Here is a 20,130-nt window from a genome sequence, read left to right on the forward strand (position 1 = left end):
TTCCTTGTGAAGTTCACTCAAATTATTGAATTTATTTTGCTAGACAATCCTCATAAGGCTGCGGTTCTCTTGGTTGGTTGTGCATATTTTTCTTCCCCACTTTTTCCTTCCATTCAACTTTCTGTTAACATACTTGGATACAGCACTCTGTGAACATCCAGCTTCTTTGGCAATGAATGTTTGTGGCTTACCCTCCTCGTGAAGGGTGTCAATGATTGTCTTCTGGACAACTGTCAGATCAGCAGTCTTCCCCATTATTGTGCAGCCTAGTGAACCAAACTGATAGACCGTTTTGAAGGCTCAGGAAACCTTTGCAGGTGCTTTGAGTTGATTAGCTTATTGGCACGTCACCATATAATAATTTGTTGAGAATTGGTGAGTTTGTGGGTTTGTGAGCCAAATTCATCACGATTACACAAACTTCAGTCTGTGTTCATTGAATTGATTTAATACACAGGTGTGACGAGAGGGGCGGGGCCGAGAGCTGTGGGAACAGAGGAAAACAGTGAAAGAGAAAGTGAAAGTGTAGTTGAGCTGTTGTTTTTGTATCTCTACAGTCGAGCAGTAAAATGGCAGAAGCCAGAATTTTTCAGGATGAGTTCTTGTGTCGAGTGTGTCACGATCTCCTGAAGGATCCAGTGACCATCCAGTGTGGACACAGTTACTGTAAGAGCTGTATTACAGGCTTCTGGGATCAGGAGGATCAGAAGAGAGTCTTCAGCTGTCCTCAGTGCAGACAGACCTTTAGTCCAACTCCTGCTTTAGCTAGAAACACCATACTGGCTGAAGTGGTGGAGAAACTGAAGAAGAGGAAACGTCCTGCTGACTGTGACTCTGGAGCTGGAGATGTTCAGTGTGACGTGTGTACCGAAAGAAAATACAAAGCCGTCAAGTCCTGTCTGATGTGTCTGAACTCTTACTGTCAGAATCATCTTGAACAACATGAGAGTTGGTTTAAAGGAAAGAGACACAATTTGACCGATGCCACTGGACGACTGCAGGAGATGATCTGCCAGAAACATGAGAAGCTCCTTGAGGTTTTCTGCTGCACTGACCAGAAATGTATATGTATGCTGTGTACGATAGATGGACATAAAAACCACGACATTGTATCAGCTGCAGCAAAGAGGACAGAGAAACAGGTATTTAAGAAATGACACTGATGAAATAATGCTGACAATCATTTCATGTGTTTATATTGGCACCATATTAACAACTTACAGCATTCTTATATGCACACTAAAGCAGAAACGAACAGCAGCTGCAAGAAGAGTTTCACTGTTTGCTGAAAATGCACCAGAAACCTTCATCAACACAATCTTTCATAAAATCAACATTATGAAATAATGGAGTGAACTAATCACTGGTTCTTTGACAAAATACAAACTTTCATCTGTCAAAATACAAGTTATGCAACACAGCAGAAACACTGTCATTGTGAAGCTCTATGTCCGCGTCAGTTTCACTTTTATTAGGGCCCGAGCACCGAGGTGCGAGGACCCTCTTGTATCTGCTTTGTTTCTTCTTCTTCTTCTTCTTCTTCTTCTTCTTCTTCTTCTTCTTCTTCTTCTTCTTCTTCTTCTTCTTCTTCTTCTCCCGAATGAATCGCATTTTCGTCTGATATAGGATTCAGAAGAGGGTGTGGCAAAATGGCTCGACAGCGCCACCTATACTAAGAAAATCAACAGCCTTCCAGCTATGTTTCACGTACATGCACGAAAATTGGCACACATATGTAACCAATACCTACAAAAAAGACTCTTGGAGCAAAATTCTAAACCCAACAGGAAGTTGGTTATTTTTAATATTATGAGCAAATTCTGTGTAATTTTGGTCATTTCCATGTGTTGTATTTTAACGAACTCCTCCTAGAGATTTCTTCAAATCAAAGGCCTTTGCAATGTTAAATTGCGAAGATCTTGAGTTTTCGTTGAAGGTCGTGTCCGTGGCGGCCTGGCGAATTTCGATGATTCACCATGAAAAATGAAGTTGCTATAACTCAGACATACAATGTCCAATCTGCCCCAAATTTCACATGTTTGATGAGACTCCAAACCTGAACAGATTGACATGCCCATATTCAGTTATAGTCATAGCGCCACCTATTGGCAACAGGAAGTGACATATTTTACACTTCGACTAACTACTCCTAGAATTTTTATGACATCAATGTCTTTTTTGTGGTCAGTCTAATCTAAAGGCCTGTGCGATGTTAAGTTGTGAAGATCTTGAGTTTTCGTTAAAAGGCGTGTCCATGGCGCCGTGACGAAGTTCGATTTCTCGCCATGGGAATAAAAGATGTTATAACTCAGGCATAAAATGTCCGATCTTCCCCAAACTTCACATGTGTGATAAGGGTCCTGGCCTGAACACATCTGTAGGCCAATATTCCATCGGGTGTGGCAAAATGGCTCGATAGCGCCACCTATACACTTTCAACATAGCGTGCCTCGAGCTCCGTTTCACGTACATGTACAAAAATCGGTACACACATGTAACACACCAATACATACAAAAAAGTCTCTTGGTACGAAATCGGAATCCCAACAGGAAGTCGTTTATTTAGAATTTTCTCTGCAAAATTGGCGTTGTTTTTGCCATTTTCAGGGGTTGTACTTTAACAAACTCCTCCTAGAGATTTATTCAGATCAACACCAAACTTGGTCAGTTAAATCTAAAGGCCTTTGCGATGTTAAATTGCGAAGATCTTGAGGTTTCGTTAAAGGGCGTGTCCATGGCGGCCTGACAAATTTCGATGTTTCGCCATGAAAAAGGAAGTTGCTGTAACTCAGACATACAATGTCCAATCTGTCCCAAACTTCACATGTTGGATAAGGCTTCTGCCCTTAACAGATCTACATGCCCATATTCAGTTATAGTCATAGCGCCACCTGCTGGCAACAGGAAGTGACATGTTTTACGCTGCAACAAACTACTCCTAGAAATCTTTTGACATTAATGTATTTTTTGTGGTCAGTCTAATCTAAAGGCCTGTGCAATGTTAAATTGTGGAGATCTTCAGGTTTGTTAAAGAGCGTGTCCATGGCGCCATGACAAAATTTGATGTCTCGCCACAGCAAGAGACGTTGTTGTAACTCAGGCATAAAATGTTCAATCTTCCCCAGACTCCGCATGTTCGATAAGAGTCCTGGCCTGAACACATCTGAAGGCCAATATTCCATTATAATGATAGCGCCACCTGCTGGCAACAGGAAGATTGGCACATATATGGAATAAACATTGATATATTCCACTTATATTTATGAGTTTAAATGCATATTTCTCACCGTTCACCTATTTACTAAAGCCACTCGCTGCCGGTGAGCCCGGGTGCGAGGGCCCGTTCATCGCTGCTTGCAGCTTTAATTATACTTAAACTTACTTGTTTGTTTGCTGAGTGACTGTCGTTGTTTTTACTTCATTATTTTATTTTGGCTGCTGACGTGGTGCATAATCCGTAACAATGGAGTTTTATGGATTGATTGTGGCAATTGTCATCTGGATTTTAAGTATTAATTTAATTTGTGCACTAAATGCCGAAAACGCCGCCGGCGGGGTTGTTCGGTATAGCCGTGAATTTTTACTCCAGTATAGTAAATATGCGGAGACAACATCTCATCGACGCATACCAAGTTATTTGCAACCTTCACAAGACAAGATTACTCAATCAAAAAGGAACCAGAGACGAGGAAAGAGAGGTGGGATCCGCCAGAGACTAAAAAGAATGGGAAGTAAATTACCCCTGCCCACAACATTATTAATGAATGCCCAGTCCCTGAGGGGTAAAATGGACGAATTAACAGCAAATCTACGGTACTTTCATGAATATAGGAATGCTTGTGTGTTAGCAATCACAGAAACATGGCTGAATGAGAGTACCCCGTCAAGCGAGGTTGAACCAACTGGCTTCACGGTGTATCGAATGGATCGTGACTCGGATATCACGGCTAAGTCGCGTGGCGGTGGAGTTTGCTTTCTCATTAGGGACAGCTGGTGCAAACAAGTGGTGGTAAGAGAATCTCTCTGTACTCCTGATATTGAACTAATGAGTGTATCACTCAGACCATTCTATCTTCCTCGCGAGTTCCCACAGCTGTTTTTTACTGTCGTCTATATACATCCGCTGGCAAATTCAACTAAAGTCTCCGATGTGTTATATCAACTTTCACAAAGACTTGATACTCTGTCTCCAGATGCTCCCAAATTTATCTTAGGAGATTTTAATAACTGTTCCTTAAAAAACTGTTTGAGAACTTATTACCAGTATGTGAACTGTTGCACCAGGAAAAATAAGACACTGGATAAGTGTTATGGCAACGTTAAAGATGCCTTTTCTGCCTCGACGTTACCTCCCTTGGGTAAATCCGATCACAGCGTTGTTAATCTTCGACCAAGTATCAAAGACTTCTTGAAAGAGAAAAGCCTCAGATTAAGACTGTAAAGATTTGGAATGAAGAGAGTATTATGTGCCTTCAAGGATGTTTTGATTGTACTTTGTGGGACACATTTGAATCACCTGATCTGGACACTCACACAAATGTGGTATCTGATTACATACATTTTTGTGTGGAGTCAGTTCTACCCACGAAAACGTATAAATTATTTCTAAATAATAAACCATGGGTATCAAAGGAACTTAAACAACTGATAAATAAGAAGAAGGTAGCATATTATAATAATGATGTTTTAGCTAAAAGGGACATTCAAAGGGAAATTAAAAGACAAATTAAGGTAGATAAGGCCCTATATAAACAAAAAATTGAGGCTAAAATGTCACAAGGAAGTTCAAAACAGGCATGGCAAGGTGTTAGGATGATGATCAGTGTACCACATAAAAGTCAAGGAAAACATAATGCAAATACGACGATCACAGATGGCAAAAGTGGGGAACTGGAGCTAGCAAATAGGTTAAATAATTTTTTTTCACGTTTTGAAGGAAATAGTGAGAACACTAACAGTGATGAGGAAACTTTATTTACATTTTCATCAACTAATAACTTTATCATCAAAGAGGCGGATGTAAAGAAAATGTTTAAGAGTTGTAATATACATAAGAGTCCCGGGCCTGACAGCATCTGTGGACGAGTATTAAAAAACTGTGCTGAGCAACTATCCACGGTTTTTACTTCACTTTTCCAAGGATCTTTAGATCGATGCATAGTACCAACTATCTGGAAAACTTCAACTATAATACCCTTTCCTAAAATCAACAAACCACTAGAGCTCAGTGATTATCGACCAATTGCACTGACCTCTTTGGTGTTTAAAAGCTTTGAAAGGCTTGTTAAAAGGTATGTAGTGTCAAAAACCCAGCATCTATTGGACCCTTTACAATTCGCCTATCAGTCTAACAAGGGAGTAGATGATGCAATTTTAACATTGTTGCATATTGTTAATTCGCATCTTGAAGATTCCAAAAACCATGTGAGAATCCTATTTGCTGATTTTTCATCGGCCTTTAACACTATATTGCCAATGGTGTTGGTCGAAAGATTAACCACAGAGTTTAACCTGGATGGGGGATTGGTTATGTGGTTGTGGGATTTTTTAAGGAATAGAGTACAAAGAGTGAGAGTGGGTGGATCAATGTCAGAGAAACAAATTACTAATGTCGGATCCCCACAAGGCTGTGTCCTATCACCTATATTGTTTATATTGTACACAAATCACTGTATAAGTGCACACTCAGGCAGATTTTTTATCAAATTTCCAGATGATACTGCATTAGTCAGTCTCCTAAAGGGGGACGAGGACAGTCATGGACCTGTTTTAAATGAATTTATTTCTTGGTGTGACATGTCAAATCTTAAGTTAAACATTTTTAAAACAAAGGAGATGTGTATTGACTTTAGGAAGGAGTCTTCAGTGAGTGTAACCACTATCAAAGGAGAACCAATACAAAGTGTTGATGAGTACAAATATCTTGGGGTCATCTTTGATCATAAGCTGAGGTGGGATAAATGGACAGAGGCTGTGAACAAAAAAGGACAGCAAAGACTCTACTTCCTTAGGAAGATGTTGTCATTTAATGTAAACATCTCAATTCTTAGACTTTTTTATAATTCTTTTATTGAAAGTGTTTTTACATTCTGTATCACTTGCTGGTTTGGAAATGCCACAGTGAAACAAAAGAGCTCAATTAGGAAAGTTTTAAGCACGGCGAGCAAACTAATTGGTATCCCTTTGAGAGGTCTAGAACAAATTTATCTTAACAGATGCCACAGTAAAGCAACAAAAATCACAGCAGACAGTAGGCACCCTCTGTTTGATGAATTTGAGAGATTACCTTCTGGGCGAAGGTACAGGATGCCAGCAATGTTTAAAAACAGGGGGAAAAACTCCTTTCTGCCACAGGCAGTTAAACTGTTGAACAAGGGTAATGCTGCGTACTGAGCGGGTCTCAGTGATGATTTGTATATTTTATTGGTTTTATTCTCTTCTTGTATCATGTGACGTGTATTGTCGGTGCTGTATGTGAGCATGTGAAACGCAAGCAACAAAAATTTCCCTAAGGGGATAATAAAGTACAATCAATCAATCAATCAATCAATCAAGCAATCAATCAATCAATCAATCAATCAAAAACTTACAGTTTGAAACAGGCCTTAATCTTCATCATGTTCGATGTTTGTAACTGATCCTCACTTCATGAGACTGAACCTACCTACAGCCATTTCAGTTCCACTTTTCTTGTATACATTCATTATTTAGTGACAGTTGTTCTCGGTGATATTCACTATCATCTGTTTGTCCTGTAGCACCAACTAAAAGAGACACAGAAGACGTTCCAGCAGAGAATCCAGCAGAGAGAGAAAGATCTCCAGCAGCTGAGAGAGACTGTGGAGTCTCATAAGGTGAGTCTGGAGAAGAAGAGAAGTTTGTCTCCGTCTCAGTTCAGACTCACTGAAGCTGAATCACTGTGTGTCCTAACAGCGCTCTGCACAGACAGCAGTGGAGGACAGTGAGAAGATCTTTACTGAGCTCATCCGCTCTGGTATGAGAAGCCATTCTGAGCTGATACGACTGATCAGAGATCAGGAAAAGACTACAGTGAGTCGAGCTGAAGAACGACTGGAGCGACTGGATCAGGAGATCAATGATCTGAGGAGGAGAGACGCTGAGCTGGAGCAGCTTTCACACACACAGGATCACATCCAGTTCCTGCAGGTAACACAGATCTAGAAGAACAGGATCATAGTGGACTTGAGCAGATCCTGCTGTGACAGAGACTCACAGAGAAACATTTCATGGGTGTCTTTATATATAATTATCAGTCAGACTCTCATCTGATTAGCTTCTTCTGAAAGAGACGCTGCTTACAAATGGCTTTCAGTTCTGGAAATCTCTTAGGATTGCTTTCTCTCAGCTCTTTCTTCTGGACAATATATTTAGCTGTCAACCACCACTAGCACCACTGGCAGTTCAAAACTTCACTCACTCATATTTTTACCATATTTTCTTTTTGATTTATTACATCACCTTGAAATCAGTGAACTCGACTGTACCGATTCTGAGTAACGTTCATCAAAATTGTATCAGGTGATCCTTAAACCTGATAAAACTGATTTTTATTGGCCTGTAACACATTGATGATCATAAGGACCCCAAACATGAAGTGAGTCTTTATATTAGTAATGCTTCAGTGTATTGAAACCATACTTGAGTGTGTCTTAAGAGTCCCTGTGAAATTTCAGTGTCTCTAACCACCACACAGCGTTATAAATAATGGTCAATCTAATTGTAGTCTTTGAGCTGCTTTTCCTGAGCAAATCTACTCAACCCTAAAATAGACTCCATTGATGTACTTGAGCTGTTAGACAGATATTTACAGTATGTTCTTAGCAGATGTTTTATCATCTAAACTATTTCCTATAAATTTTACATATAGTGTAAGCGGCAAACACTAGAATCTGTAACTAGCTGTAATTTTCAATTTAATGAATAGGAGAAGAATGAAGCTGATTTTGTGAAATTGCTGGATTGAGTTACTTAAGCTCTGCCAAGTCAACAAGAGCTGCAAAAATTTGATGTTCCTGCAGGTTATTGGGTGATGTGTGGAGCTGATGAGTTTTGATTTCGGTTTTCTGTAGAGTTTCCAGTCTCTCTCAGCACCTCCTGAATCTACAGATGTAAATGATGACCCCTTCAGTTCCCTCTTCTCTTCTGATGATCTGAGAGAATCTGTGCATCAGCTGAGAGACAAACTGGAGGATTTCTGCAAAGAGGAGCTCAAGAAGATCTCAGACAGAGGTAAAGTCCTGAAGATTCATCTGCGCTCAGAAACCAGTCCATCATCATCTCATATCATGGAGAACATCATATTAGAAATGTGATAGGAATGGATTCAGTATCATGAGAATCACACTGATCATGTCTGTTGATTTCCACAGTCACATTCACCAACATTGTTCCCAGAACTAGGAACGACTTCCTACAATGTAAGTCAGTTAGAAAACAAGTAGAAAATCTCACCGAGTGTGTTCATGTTCTTCCTGTATAAGGTGAAAGAAGAATTTGATGATCTGATGATGGTTATATATAAATGATGATTTTTAGAGGACATCTGTTCATCTGTACTGAGACACTGATGATACACTGAACATGAAGCTACATGAAAAGATCAAACAGATTCATAATTTCTGATTCTGGTGTGTTTTATCTCCATCAGATTCCCATCAGCTCACTTTGGATCTAAACACCGTGAATAAAAACCTCCATCTGTCTGAGAACAACAGAGTGATTACTGGCACTTTCACAGTCCAGACATATCCTGATCATCCAGAAAGATTTGACTATTGGTGTCAGGTGTTTTGTAGAGAGAGTGTATGTGGATGCTGTTACTGGGAGCTGGAGTGGAGTGGAGAAAATGGTGTGTGTATATCAGTGGCGTATAAGAGCATCAGCAGGAAGGGAGGGGCTAAAGAGTGTGTGTTTGGATTCAGTGATCAATCCTGGAGTTTGTTCTGCTCTCCATCCAGATACTCATTCTGGCACAATAAGAATGAGACTGTTCTCTCTGTAGAGTCCATCAGCAGGAGAATAGGAGTGTTTGTGGATCACAGAGCAGGAACTCTTTCCTTCTACAGCGTCTCTGACACAATGAGCCTCATCCACACAGTCCAGACCACATTCACTCAGCCGCTCTATCCTGGGTTTGGATTTGGATCTGGATCATCATTGAAACTGTGTTGATGAATCAGAATAAACTGAAGACAATTTCTACCCATAATGCTTTGAGCTGCATGATGAATCTGTAACAGTGAGATGTTATGGAGTCTCTTCTTTTCTCTTCATGATATTTATACTGTAGCTGAACTTCTGTCAGTGAAATAACATGAATGAATAATGTGTGTAATAAATCCTCATATAGCTAGTAAGATCAGTGTGTGTGTTATATTCAGTGTTAAGGGGAAGGTACTTTTAAAAGTAATGCATTACAATACTCCCTCCCTAGTGCGTTACTCCCTAAAAATTCCATGAAGGATATGACACAAGAGAAAAAAGTTCAACACTATCCAGCAATGAGAATTTTTTTTTTCATTTTTGCTTAGTATGGTTGAATTTATCATCCAAGGTCAGTAGCAAGATATTGGTTGATGAAATGGGATTAAATACATAAATGATATTGCTCTTATTTAACATATTTAAAGGTGCAATAGGTGATTGTCTTCATAAAAACATATTTTATGCTGTTTAAAAATCTCCTCACTTCCCGATAGCAATCATTAAGTTAAGTGGTCTAAATGTATTATCTGTATTTATATGATCTGTGGAAGGCATAGGACCAAGAAATGTTCATCCTTTCAATTATCTTGGTCCAAGGTATGTATCTGCATACCTCTGCGCACCCTGTTCACGCAGACAGGATACGTCAAGAGTGTGTTCATGCACACTGTGCTGAGAGCGTGAATGGCAGACAAACCTCAACAAGACAATCTTCCTTCCTGATATTCTAGTACTTTTAAAATTTTCTCGCTGGTGAGTGACACAAGATGTAGCCCAGTGGTTCCAGTCCTCGCACACATACAGTATTTTGCATGTCTCGCTAAGTTAACACACCTGATTCAGATAACCAACTCATTAGAAGAGAGCTACATGCATGAACTGTGTTCCGATCGATATGATCCCTACACCATGTTCATTGCTCCCTACTCCCTGAGCAGGGGTTTACTTCACTTTGGAAGATGTGCTGTAATTGGGAACCGCTGATGTAGCCTATTGTAGTACAACCCGAATTCCGGAAAAGTTGGGACGTTTTTTAAATTTTAATAAAATGAAAACTAAAGGAATTTCAAATCACATGAGCCAATATTTTATTCACAATAGAACATAGATAACGTAGCAAATGTTTAAACTGAGAAATTTTACACTTATATCCACTTAATTAGCTCATTTAAAATTTAATGCCTGCTACAGGTCTCAAAATAGTTGGCACAGGGGCAACAAATGGCTAAAAAAGCAAGCAGTTTTGAAAAGATTCAGCTGGGAGAACATCTAGTGATTAATTAAGTTAATTGATATCAGGTCTGTAACATGATTAGCTATAAAAGCTTTGTCTTAGAGAAGCAGAGTCTCTCAGAAGTAAAGATGGGCAGAGGCTCTCCAATCTGTGAAAGACTGCGTAAAAAAATTGTGGAAAACTTTAAAAACAATGTTCCTCAACGTCAAATTTGCAAATCTCATCATCTACAGTGCATAACATCATCAAAAGATTCAGAGAAACTGGAGAAATCTCTGTGCGTAAGGGACAAGGCCGGAGACCTTTATTGGATGCCCGTGGTCTTCGGGCTCTCAGACGACACTGCATCACTCATCGGCATGATTGTGTCAATGACATTACTAAATGGGCCCAGGAATACTTTCAGAAACCACTGTCGGTAAACACAATCCGCCGTGCCATCAGCAGATGCCAACTAAAGCTCTATCATGCAAAAAGAAGCCATATGTGAACATGGTCCAGAAGCGCCGTCGTGTCCTGTGGGCCAAGGCTCATTTAAAATGGACTATTTCAAAGTGGAATAGTGTTTTATGGTCAGACGAGTCCAAATTTGACATTCTTGTTGGAAATCACGGACGCCGTGTCCTCCGGGCTAAAGAGGAGGGAGACCTTCCAGCATGTTATCAGCGTTCAGTTCAAAAGCCAGCATCTCTGATGGTATGGGGGTGCATAAGTGCATACGGTATGGGCAGCTTGCATGTTTTGGAAGGCTCTGTGAATGCTGAAAGGTATATAAAGGTTTTAGAGCAACATATGCTTCCCTCCAAACAACGTCTATTTCAGGAAAGGTCTTGTTTATTTCAGCAGGACAATGCAAAACCACATACTGCAGCTATAACAACAGCATGGCTTCGTCGTAGAAGAGTCCGGGTGCTAACCTGGCCTGCCTGCAGTCCAGATCTTTCACCTATAGAGAACATTTGGCGCATCATTAAACGAAAAATACGTCAAAGTCGACCACAAACTCTTCAGCAGCTGGAAATCTATATAAGGCAAGAATGGGACCAAATTCCAACAGCAAAACTCCAGCAACTCATAGCCTCAATGCCCAGACGTCTTCAAACTGTTTTGAAAAGAAAAGGAGATGCTACACCATGGTAAACATGCCCCGTCCCAACTATTTTGAGACCTGTAGCAGAAATCAAAATTGAAATGAGCTCATTTTGTGCATAAAATTGTAAACTTTCTCAGTTTAAACATTTGCTATGTTATCTATGTTCTATTGTGAATAAAATATTGGATCATGTGATTTGAAAGTCTTTTAGTTTTCATTTTATTAAAATTTAAAAACGTCCCAACTTTTCCGGAATTCGGGTAGTACTATTGTCTCCAGCATTCCAGTCTGTGAGCGTCCATGCGTTCAGGAGGCAAGGCTTTGGAAGGCAATTGCTGGGAGGGTAGGATATTCGCATTCAGTTTAAATAGTATCTGTGCAATCATTTGCAATAAAGTCAACGATATTGCTGTATATGAAGTGTCCCCAAAGAAGCAAACCCGAGGCAACAGCGGGAAGGAACCAAAAGTCTATCTGTGACAGAATGGAGAAAAAACCTTGATATAAACCAGGCTCAGTCGGGGGGCCAGTTGTAGTAGTATTTTGTATTTAGACAAACTTGCTTCAAAAATGTATTAATTTTAAATAGTCTATTATTACTTACATGTTCCTCTGCCTTCAGTGACGTGTCCTCCTGATGGACCTGGTCTCCCATTCAGGTACTGACCAGGCTTAACCCTGAGTAGCTTCAGTGGGTAACCAGTGTTGGGCTACAGGGAGACATGGCTGCCGGTATGGCTGTATCTAATTTAATGACCGCTAAAATGATTGATAAAAATATGTTTCCGAATGAAATGTTTGCTTTCAAAAGCAAAAATGACAGATTTTCCCTTTTTAATGGTGATAACCTCACACAGATATCAAGATGCAGCGATATCAATGTTGACAGTCAACAAAATATTCAGATCAAATCAGAACATCAAAAAACAAGATTTTCATTAATTGTCACCATTGTGTGTGATATATGTGTGAATCTACATGATTCTGTCCAAAGAATTTCTGCATTATGACTTAAAAATATTAAAAATATTATATTAAGACAAAATTTCATGCAGTGGTATTCTAGGGCTACTATAAAGTGAAATGATTAAATCTAAATAATGTTCTCAGAGATCAGCCATTGGCTTAAGGGGCCAATGTTCTGCCAATGAGCAAATTCTCAGGGCCCTGAGCTGAGCCGGGCCAGTGCAGGCTTGTTTGCAGGGCTGTTACAGCACAATAAAGGATGAATATTACTCTGTCCCATGGGTAGCTTTGGGGCTTTCTGATCACTGTTTCATTTTCATTTTTTATATCAGTTTCTGTGATGATATGTGCATTTCTATCAGGACATTTCTGTCATTCAATAATGATAACCAAGGTTTACTGTAAAACTCAAGCAGCTTTGTCATGCCAAAAAGGATGCTTACAGAAGTGGGGATAAAATGTTGTACAGCCAGGCCAGGAACAGACTACTCAATCAATCAATCAACCTTTATTTATACAGCCCTTTACAATACTCAAAGTGAACCAAAGTGCTTTTATCAGGAAATATAAAATAAAAAATAATAACAAAATATATAATGCCACAAAACAAAGTAAAAAAACCAAACGCCACAACAACTGCTATAAATTAAAAGCCAGTATAAATAAATAAGTCTTGAGCTTAGCCTTAAAGAGGCCCAAGTCAGTGATTGTACGTATATCAGCAGGTAGCTTGTTCCAGAGGCTTGGCCCAGCTACAGAAAAAGCCCGGTCACCCCAGAGTCTGTACCTTGTCCTTGGGACTTCCAGTAAAAGTTGATTTGTTGATCTAAGAGCCCTGTTTGATTGACGCAAAGTTAACATCTCAGTTATGTACGGTGGTGCGAGGCCATTGAGAGCTTTAAAAACCAACAATAAAATCTAAAATCAACTCTAAAAGAAACTGGAAGCCAGTGGAGCGAAGAAAGAATTGGAGTAATATGCTCACGTTTACTTGTGTTAGTTAGAAGACGGGCTGCTGCATTCTGTACCAGCTGAAGGCGCCTGAGAGATGACTGTGAGACTCTGACATAAAGCGCATTACAGTAATCTAGTCTTGAACTAATAAAAGCATGAATAGCTTTCTCAAGGTCCGAACAATTAAAAAATGGTTTGACCTTGGCCAATAGACATAGCTGAAAAAAACTAGCTTTCACCACACTGTCAATTTGTTTATCGAATTTCAGGCTACTATCAAAAGTTACACCGAGGTTTTGTCAGTCAAATATGACGAGAACCACTGAAACACAGTACCCTTAATGGCAACATAGTGATTAAGGCGAGACAGAAGGATTGCATGGTCCACTGTATCAAAGGCAGCCGTGAGATCGAGGAGCACTAAATTAACAAGGCTCTTGACATCAAGAAAACCGGGCAATATCGTTGTGCACCTTTAACAGTGCAGACTCAGTACTATGCCGCAATCTAAATCCTGATTGAAATTTCATTTCAAAGAGTTATTTTCTAAAAAAGATTTTAATTGTATAAAAACAACTTTTTCTAACACTTTTGAGAGAAAAGGCAGGTGAGAAACTGGTCTGAAATTAGACAAAACTGAGGGATCCAGGTTTGGTTTTTTAAGAAAAGGCCTAACCACAGCGTGTTTGAACACAGCAGGGACAGATCCTGAGCTAAGACATTTATTAAAAAAAACCAACAGGAAAGGCCCAACTGTGGTAAAAACCTATTTTAACAATTTAGTTGGAACAAAGTCCAAGGGGCAATTTGTAATTTTCATCTTTTGCACTACTTCATTAAAATGATAGTGAGACTGGTTCAAACTGTTCAAACACAGCAGAATGTGCTGCAGCAGCAACTGAATCAGTTTCAGAACTATTAGTCGTAAGTTGTCTGACAGTAAGTCATGAGTTGTCTGACAGTACTAAATGAGATCAGAGTGAATAAAAAAAACGACTATGAAAAGCTAAGAAAAAAAAAGTTTTCAGCCAACAATGACCCAATGTCAATAAGGACTGGTCTGAGTAACATCACCAAGTACCACAGTCTATGGAGAATCAACAACTGGCTGACGAACCCAGTCTCACACGCCCCACCTGCTCTAATCTGCACTTCACACATTCACCTAAACTGATTAAAAATTATTAAAAATCATTTGCGTTTACAGAAAAATGGCTTAAACCACTATATTTCATATTCCAGGCGAGTAGTTGGCACTGTCACCTTGTTAGTAAACAGTACCTGTAGGGAAGTACATTTATATGTTGTATATGATGCATTTCTGGTGTTGGTTGTAATATTAGTTAAGTAAATCCAAACTTTGCTGAAGAAGCGTTAGCAAATTCTTGGATGGAAGATGAAAGAACCTGAAAAACTTTGATCTCCAGAGAAACAGACAATACAAACATACACGGGCATCTTCGAGACAGCGCACAGAGTGAAGGTGCAGGAGACCTCCTTCCCTTCTGTCCATTTGTTTAATTTTAAAGGATCGCAGCAAAAGGATCAGAGCGATTCTGTAGCCAGAAAGCCTGTAGTGTGTTGAGTGTCTCTTCACTTCATACTATGTATTTTCTAAGGTCAGGTATGCATATTTTACTTTTAGATGCTTCTTTGAGAATTTTATGTTTTGTATTGATATGATTTGATATGTTTGAATTGGATATGTAATTGGCAGAATACATATTTACCTCACTGTCAATACATTTTTACATTTGTTTTTATTCTGTTTTACTCTGTAATTATTGACTATATTTACGTTGAATCGTTTTTAGCGACATGAGCACCCAAATGAATGAGTTAATATAAAAAAAAGAGTTTAACTACAATAAACAAATGACAGAAGAATAGGCCTACTAATTAGAAACAGACATACAACCGATTTGCATTCCAACGTAAATTCGAGGTCATAATAAAATGGACTCAGATTAAATAATAAAATGGAGTCAGATTTGAGTTTAACCTAAATTTAATAACTCTACATGCTGAAAAGACAGAACATGCACGAAAACTTCAGCCAGCACCGGATACCTTCTTTGGACTGTGTGCATGGACCTTACACTCTTAAGCAGCAACAACAGTAAAATGTACTGTGCAGTGCTTAATTTGAAAATTGCGAGGTCCTGGAAAAAAACTAGAAATTTGGCTAACAGATCCAGCATGTGATTACAGAAGGGATAGTGTCACGATCATTAGTTGGAGTGCCCATGATCTTCAGTAGAGGGCACTCCACTCAGGACTCAGGACTCATTCAAGAACTCAATTTCCCATACTGCCTCATTCCTTGTACTGATAGCACACAAACACTTGCATCTGCACTCACACCTGCACCTCATTTCAGCTAATACACACACACATATAACCAGCACACTCACTCCACCAGTTTGTGAAGTCTTGTTTAGCCTGTCTAACATTTCTGAACATTTCTCCCTGTGTTTGTCATTCCCGTGTTTGATCTTTGGACTGTGTACTCCGACTCTGATTCTCTGCTGCCTGCCCCGATCTCTGCTTGTTTCTGGTTTTGACTCTGGTTTCCCTGACACACCTGATGCCATTCCTGATTTCTGCCTGTTTGACCATTCTTAAATAAAGCGCTGCATTTGGATCCGAATGTCTCTGGCTCATCATTACAGAAGACTTCGCCAAACCAGGATCCAGCAGCCTTAAGAAGTAGATCCAGGTCAGTCATGAACCCAGTAGCCCAAATTATGCATCTACGTCAAGATGAACGGCCCATTGAAGATTATGTAGTGGACTTTATTGAACTGGCTCACTTAACTTCATTAGATGAGGTATGTTTAATGATTTTTTTCCATGGAGGGCTTTCCGAGCCACTCAGCTCCCTTATGCCCCGACATGGTCCTAATTGGACACTTGAACATTATATTTACATTGCATTGCAAATTTGTGGTTCACCCTTCACTGCGGGAGTTGCTGAGAAGACATTTTACAAAACGGCTGCCATTCCAGAGTCTGCTTTCGTAATGCCCGCCAGCCCAGCGCCACTGCACAAGATGGCAGCCACCCCTGAGACTCATCCTATCATGGCCTCCAGCCCGGCGCCACTGCACATGATGGCCGCCATCGACTGTCCAGAGTAAGGTCAGGTCCCCATCGACTGGCCAGAGACAGGTAAGGTCAAGTCACCAATGATCTTCATGAGCTAAGTCAAGTCACCAATGATCTTCATGAGCCAAGTCAAGTCACCAATGATCTTCATGAGCCAAGTCAAGTCACCAATGATCTTCATGAGCCAAGTCAAGTCACCAATGATCTTCAAGAGCCAAGTCAAGTCACCAATGATCTTCATGAGCCAAGTCAAGCCACCAATGATCTTCATGAGCCAAGTCAAGTCACCAATGATCTTCATGAGCCAAGTCAAGTCACCAATGATCTTCATGAGCCAAGTCAAGTCACAGTTGATCTTCATGAGCCAAGTCAAGTCACAGTTGATCTTCATGAGCCAAGTCAAGTCACAGTTGATCTTCATGAGCCAAGTCAAGTCACCGTTGATCTTCATGAGCCAAGTCAAGTCACCGTTGATCTTCATGAGCCAAGTCAAGTCACCGTTGATCTTCATGAGCCAAGTCAAGTCACCGTTGACCTTCATGAGCCAAGTCAAGTCACCGTTGACCTTCATGAGCCAAGTCAAGTCACCGTTGACCTTCATGAGCCAAGTCAAGTCACCGTTGACCTTCATGAGCCAAGTCAAGTCACCGTTGACCTTCATGAGCCAAGTCAAGTCACCGTTGACCTTCATGAGCCAAGTCAAGTCACCGTTGACCTTCATGAGCCAAGTCAAGTCACCGTTGACCTTCATGAGCCAAGTCAAGTCACCGTTGACCTTCATGAGCCAAGTCAAGTCACCGTTGACCTTCATGAGCCAAGTCAAGTCACCGTTGACCTTCATGAGCCAAGTCAAGTCACCGTTGACCTTCATGAGCCAAGTCAAGTCACCGTTGACCTTCATGAGCCAAGTCAAGTCACCGTTGACCTTCATGAGCCAAGTCAAGTCACCGTTGACCTTCATGAGCCAAGTCAAGTCACCGTTGACCTTCATGAGCCAAGTCAAGTCACCGTTGACCTTCATGAGCCAAGTCAAGTCACCGTTGACCTTCATGAGCCAAGTCAAGTCACCGTTGACCTTCATGAGCCAAGTCAAGTCACCGTTGACCTTCATGAGCCAAGTCAAGTCACCGTTGACCTTCATGAGCCAAGTCAAGTCACCGTTGACCTTCATGAGCCAAGTCAAGTCACCGTTGACCTTCATGAGCCAAGTCAAGTCACCGTTGATCTTCATGAGCCAAGTCAAGTCACCGTTGATCTTCATGAGCCAAGTCAAGTCACCGTTGATCTTCATGAGCCAAGTCAAGTCACCGTTGATCTTCATGAGCCAAGTCAAGTCACCGTTGATCTTCATGAGCCAAGTCAAGTCAAGTCACCGTTGATCTTCATGAGCCAAGTCAAGTCAAGTCACCGTTGATCTTCATGAGCCAAGTCAAGTCAAGTCACCGTTGATCTTCATGAGCCAAGTCAAGTCAAGTCACCGTTGATCTTCATGAGCCAAGTCAAGTCAAGTCACCGTTGATCTTCATGAGCCAAGTCAAGTCACCGTTGATCTTCATGAGCCAAGTCAAGTCACCGTTGATCTTCATGAGCCAAGTCAAGTCACCGTTGATCTTCATGAGCCAAGTCAAGTCACTGTTGATCTTCATGAGCCAAGTCAAGTCACCGTTGATCTTCATGAGCCAAGTCAAGTCACCGTTGATCTTCATGAGCCAAGTCAAGTCACCGTTGATCTTCAGGAACTAAGTCAAGTCACCGTTGATCTTCAGGAACTAAGTCGAGTCACCGTTGATCTTCAGGAACTAAGTCGAGTCACCACGGTTCTACCAGAGCCTCCAGAGCCTCGGCACGTCTCAGACAAACTTACAGTGCCCTGCCATGTCTCAGCCGAACTTCCAGAGTTGTCATCCTATCCTATCACGGCCATTGAGGCCATCTATGAGCTCTCATTCATTCCGGTCATGGCTACGGAGGCCATCCACCAACTATCTCTCTGTCCAATCACGGCCACGGAGGTCCTCCATGAACTCACCGCCTGCCCTGTCACAGCCATGGAGGCCAGCTACCATTTCATCACGGCCACGGAGGCCGCTATTAACCTGTTTATGTTCTCTGTTTCAGTCCCACCTGACCAGACTTGCTCTCCTGTGCCATCGACTCCACTGTGGTGGTCCTCTGCTCTGCCCTAATGGGCTTCTGTCCCGTCTGCTCGGCTGTGGTGGTCCTCTGCTCCACCCTGGTGGGCTTCTGTCTCGTCTGCTCAACTATGGTGGTCGTCTGCTCCGCCCTGGTGGGCTTCTGTCCCGTCTTCTTGGCTGTGGTGGTCCTGTGCTCTGCCCTGATGGGCTTCAGTCTCATCTGCTCGGCTGTGGTGGTCCTCTGCTCCACCCTGGTGGGCTCCTGTCCAGTCTTCTCGGCTGTGGTGGTCCTCTGCTCGGCCCTGGTTGGCTCCAGCTCCACCTGCTCCACTCTGGTGGGCTTCCAAGCCCACGGCGGGCCCCTGTTCCCGAGTTAAGCCCACGGCTGGCCCCTGTTCCCGAGTTAAGCCCACGGTGGGTCCCTTTTCCCGTATGTCACGGTCATTAGTTGGAGTGCCCATGATCTTCAGTAGAGGGCACTCCACTCAGGACTCATTCAAGAACTCCATTTCCCATCCTGCCTCATTCCAGGTACTGATCGCACACAAACACCTGTATCTGCACTCACACCTGCACCTCATTTCAGCTAATACACACATATATTAGCAGCACACTCAGACCACCAGTTTGTGAAGTCTTGTTTAGCCTGTCTAACATTTCTGAGCGTTTCTCCCTGTGTTTGTCATTCCCATGTCTGATCTTTGGACTGTGTACTCCGACTCTGATTCTCTGCTGCCTGCCCCGATCTCTGCTTGTTTCTGGTTTCGACTCTGGTTATCCCTGACACACCTGACACCATTCCTGATTTCTGCCTGTTTGACCATTCTTAAAGCGCTGCATTTGGATCCTAACGTCTCTGGCTCATCATTACAGACAGGTAATGGAGCATTCCACATTGGTTGCATTCATCACATTGGATTAGTTTAAGTGATTAACAGCGTTCATCAGTTGCTTTTAGGGTCTGTAAGGTCATGATTAACATGGAAATGCCATGAAATTTTAAAACAGCAAGTTTAGAAAAAGTTGTGGAAGATCATTTTACAAATCTCTGTAGGTCCTAAATTTCAGTGGGGGACTGTGTGTAGCTATATCGCATGGTTTCAATAATTCCTGAAGCGTTTATAATGAGGGAAACTCTTGCATTTATTCAATATAGCATGTAGGTTACCACACAAACTATAAGATTAAATCCCCACAAACTATAAGATTAAATCAGTAATTCCAGCATTTGAATCCATGAACTTTCTCAGAGAGTGATTCACATCATCGCATCTTGTCTGCACTACAGTGACCTCCTGCACGCTGCAATACAATACTTTCATTTGCATTTCGGGAAAGCTGACAGAATTGTCACTTGACTAATTGAGTCATTGTTGCATTGTCATAAAAATTATAATTTTCACACCTTTTTTAGT

General features: G+C 41.2%; 1 protein-coding gene across 1 annotated transcript; it reads left to right on the forward strand.

Annotated features, from left to right (window-relative positions):
• The first annotated feature begins 519 nt into the window (after positions 1–519).
• Positions 520–9,340, forward strand: LOC132158977 (tripartite motif-containing protein 16-like). The gene is made up of 6 exons (XM_059568624.1): positions 520–1,142; positions 6,759–6,854; positions 6,934–7,167; positions 8,091–8,250; positions 8,391–8,438; positions 8,669–9,340. The coding sequence occupies exons 1-6, from the start codon at positions 570–572 to the stop codon at positions 9,190–9,192; spliced, it is 1,635 nt and encodes a 544-aa protein (XP_059424607.1). The 5' UTR covers positions 520–569; the 3' UTR covers positions 9,193–9,340.
• Positions 9,341–20,130: the final 10,790 nt, after the last annotated feature.

The sequence above is a fragment of the Carassius carassius genome, chromosome 15, assembly GCF_963082965.1.
Source record: "Carassius carassius chromosome 15, fCarCar2.1, whole genome shotgun sequence".
In the NCBI taxonomy this organism is placed as follows: domain Eukaryota; kingdom Metazoa; phylum Chordata; class Actinopteri; order Cypriniformes; family Cyprinidae; genus Carassius; species Carassius carassius.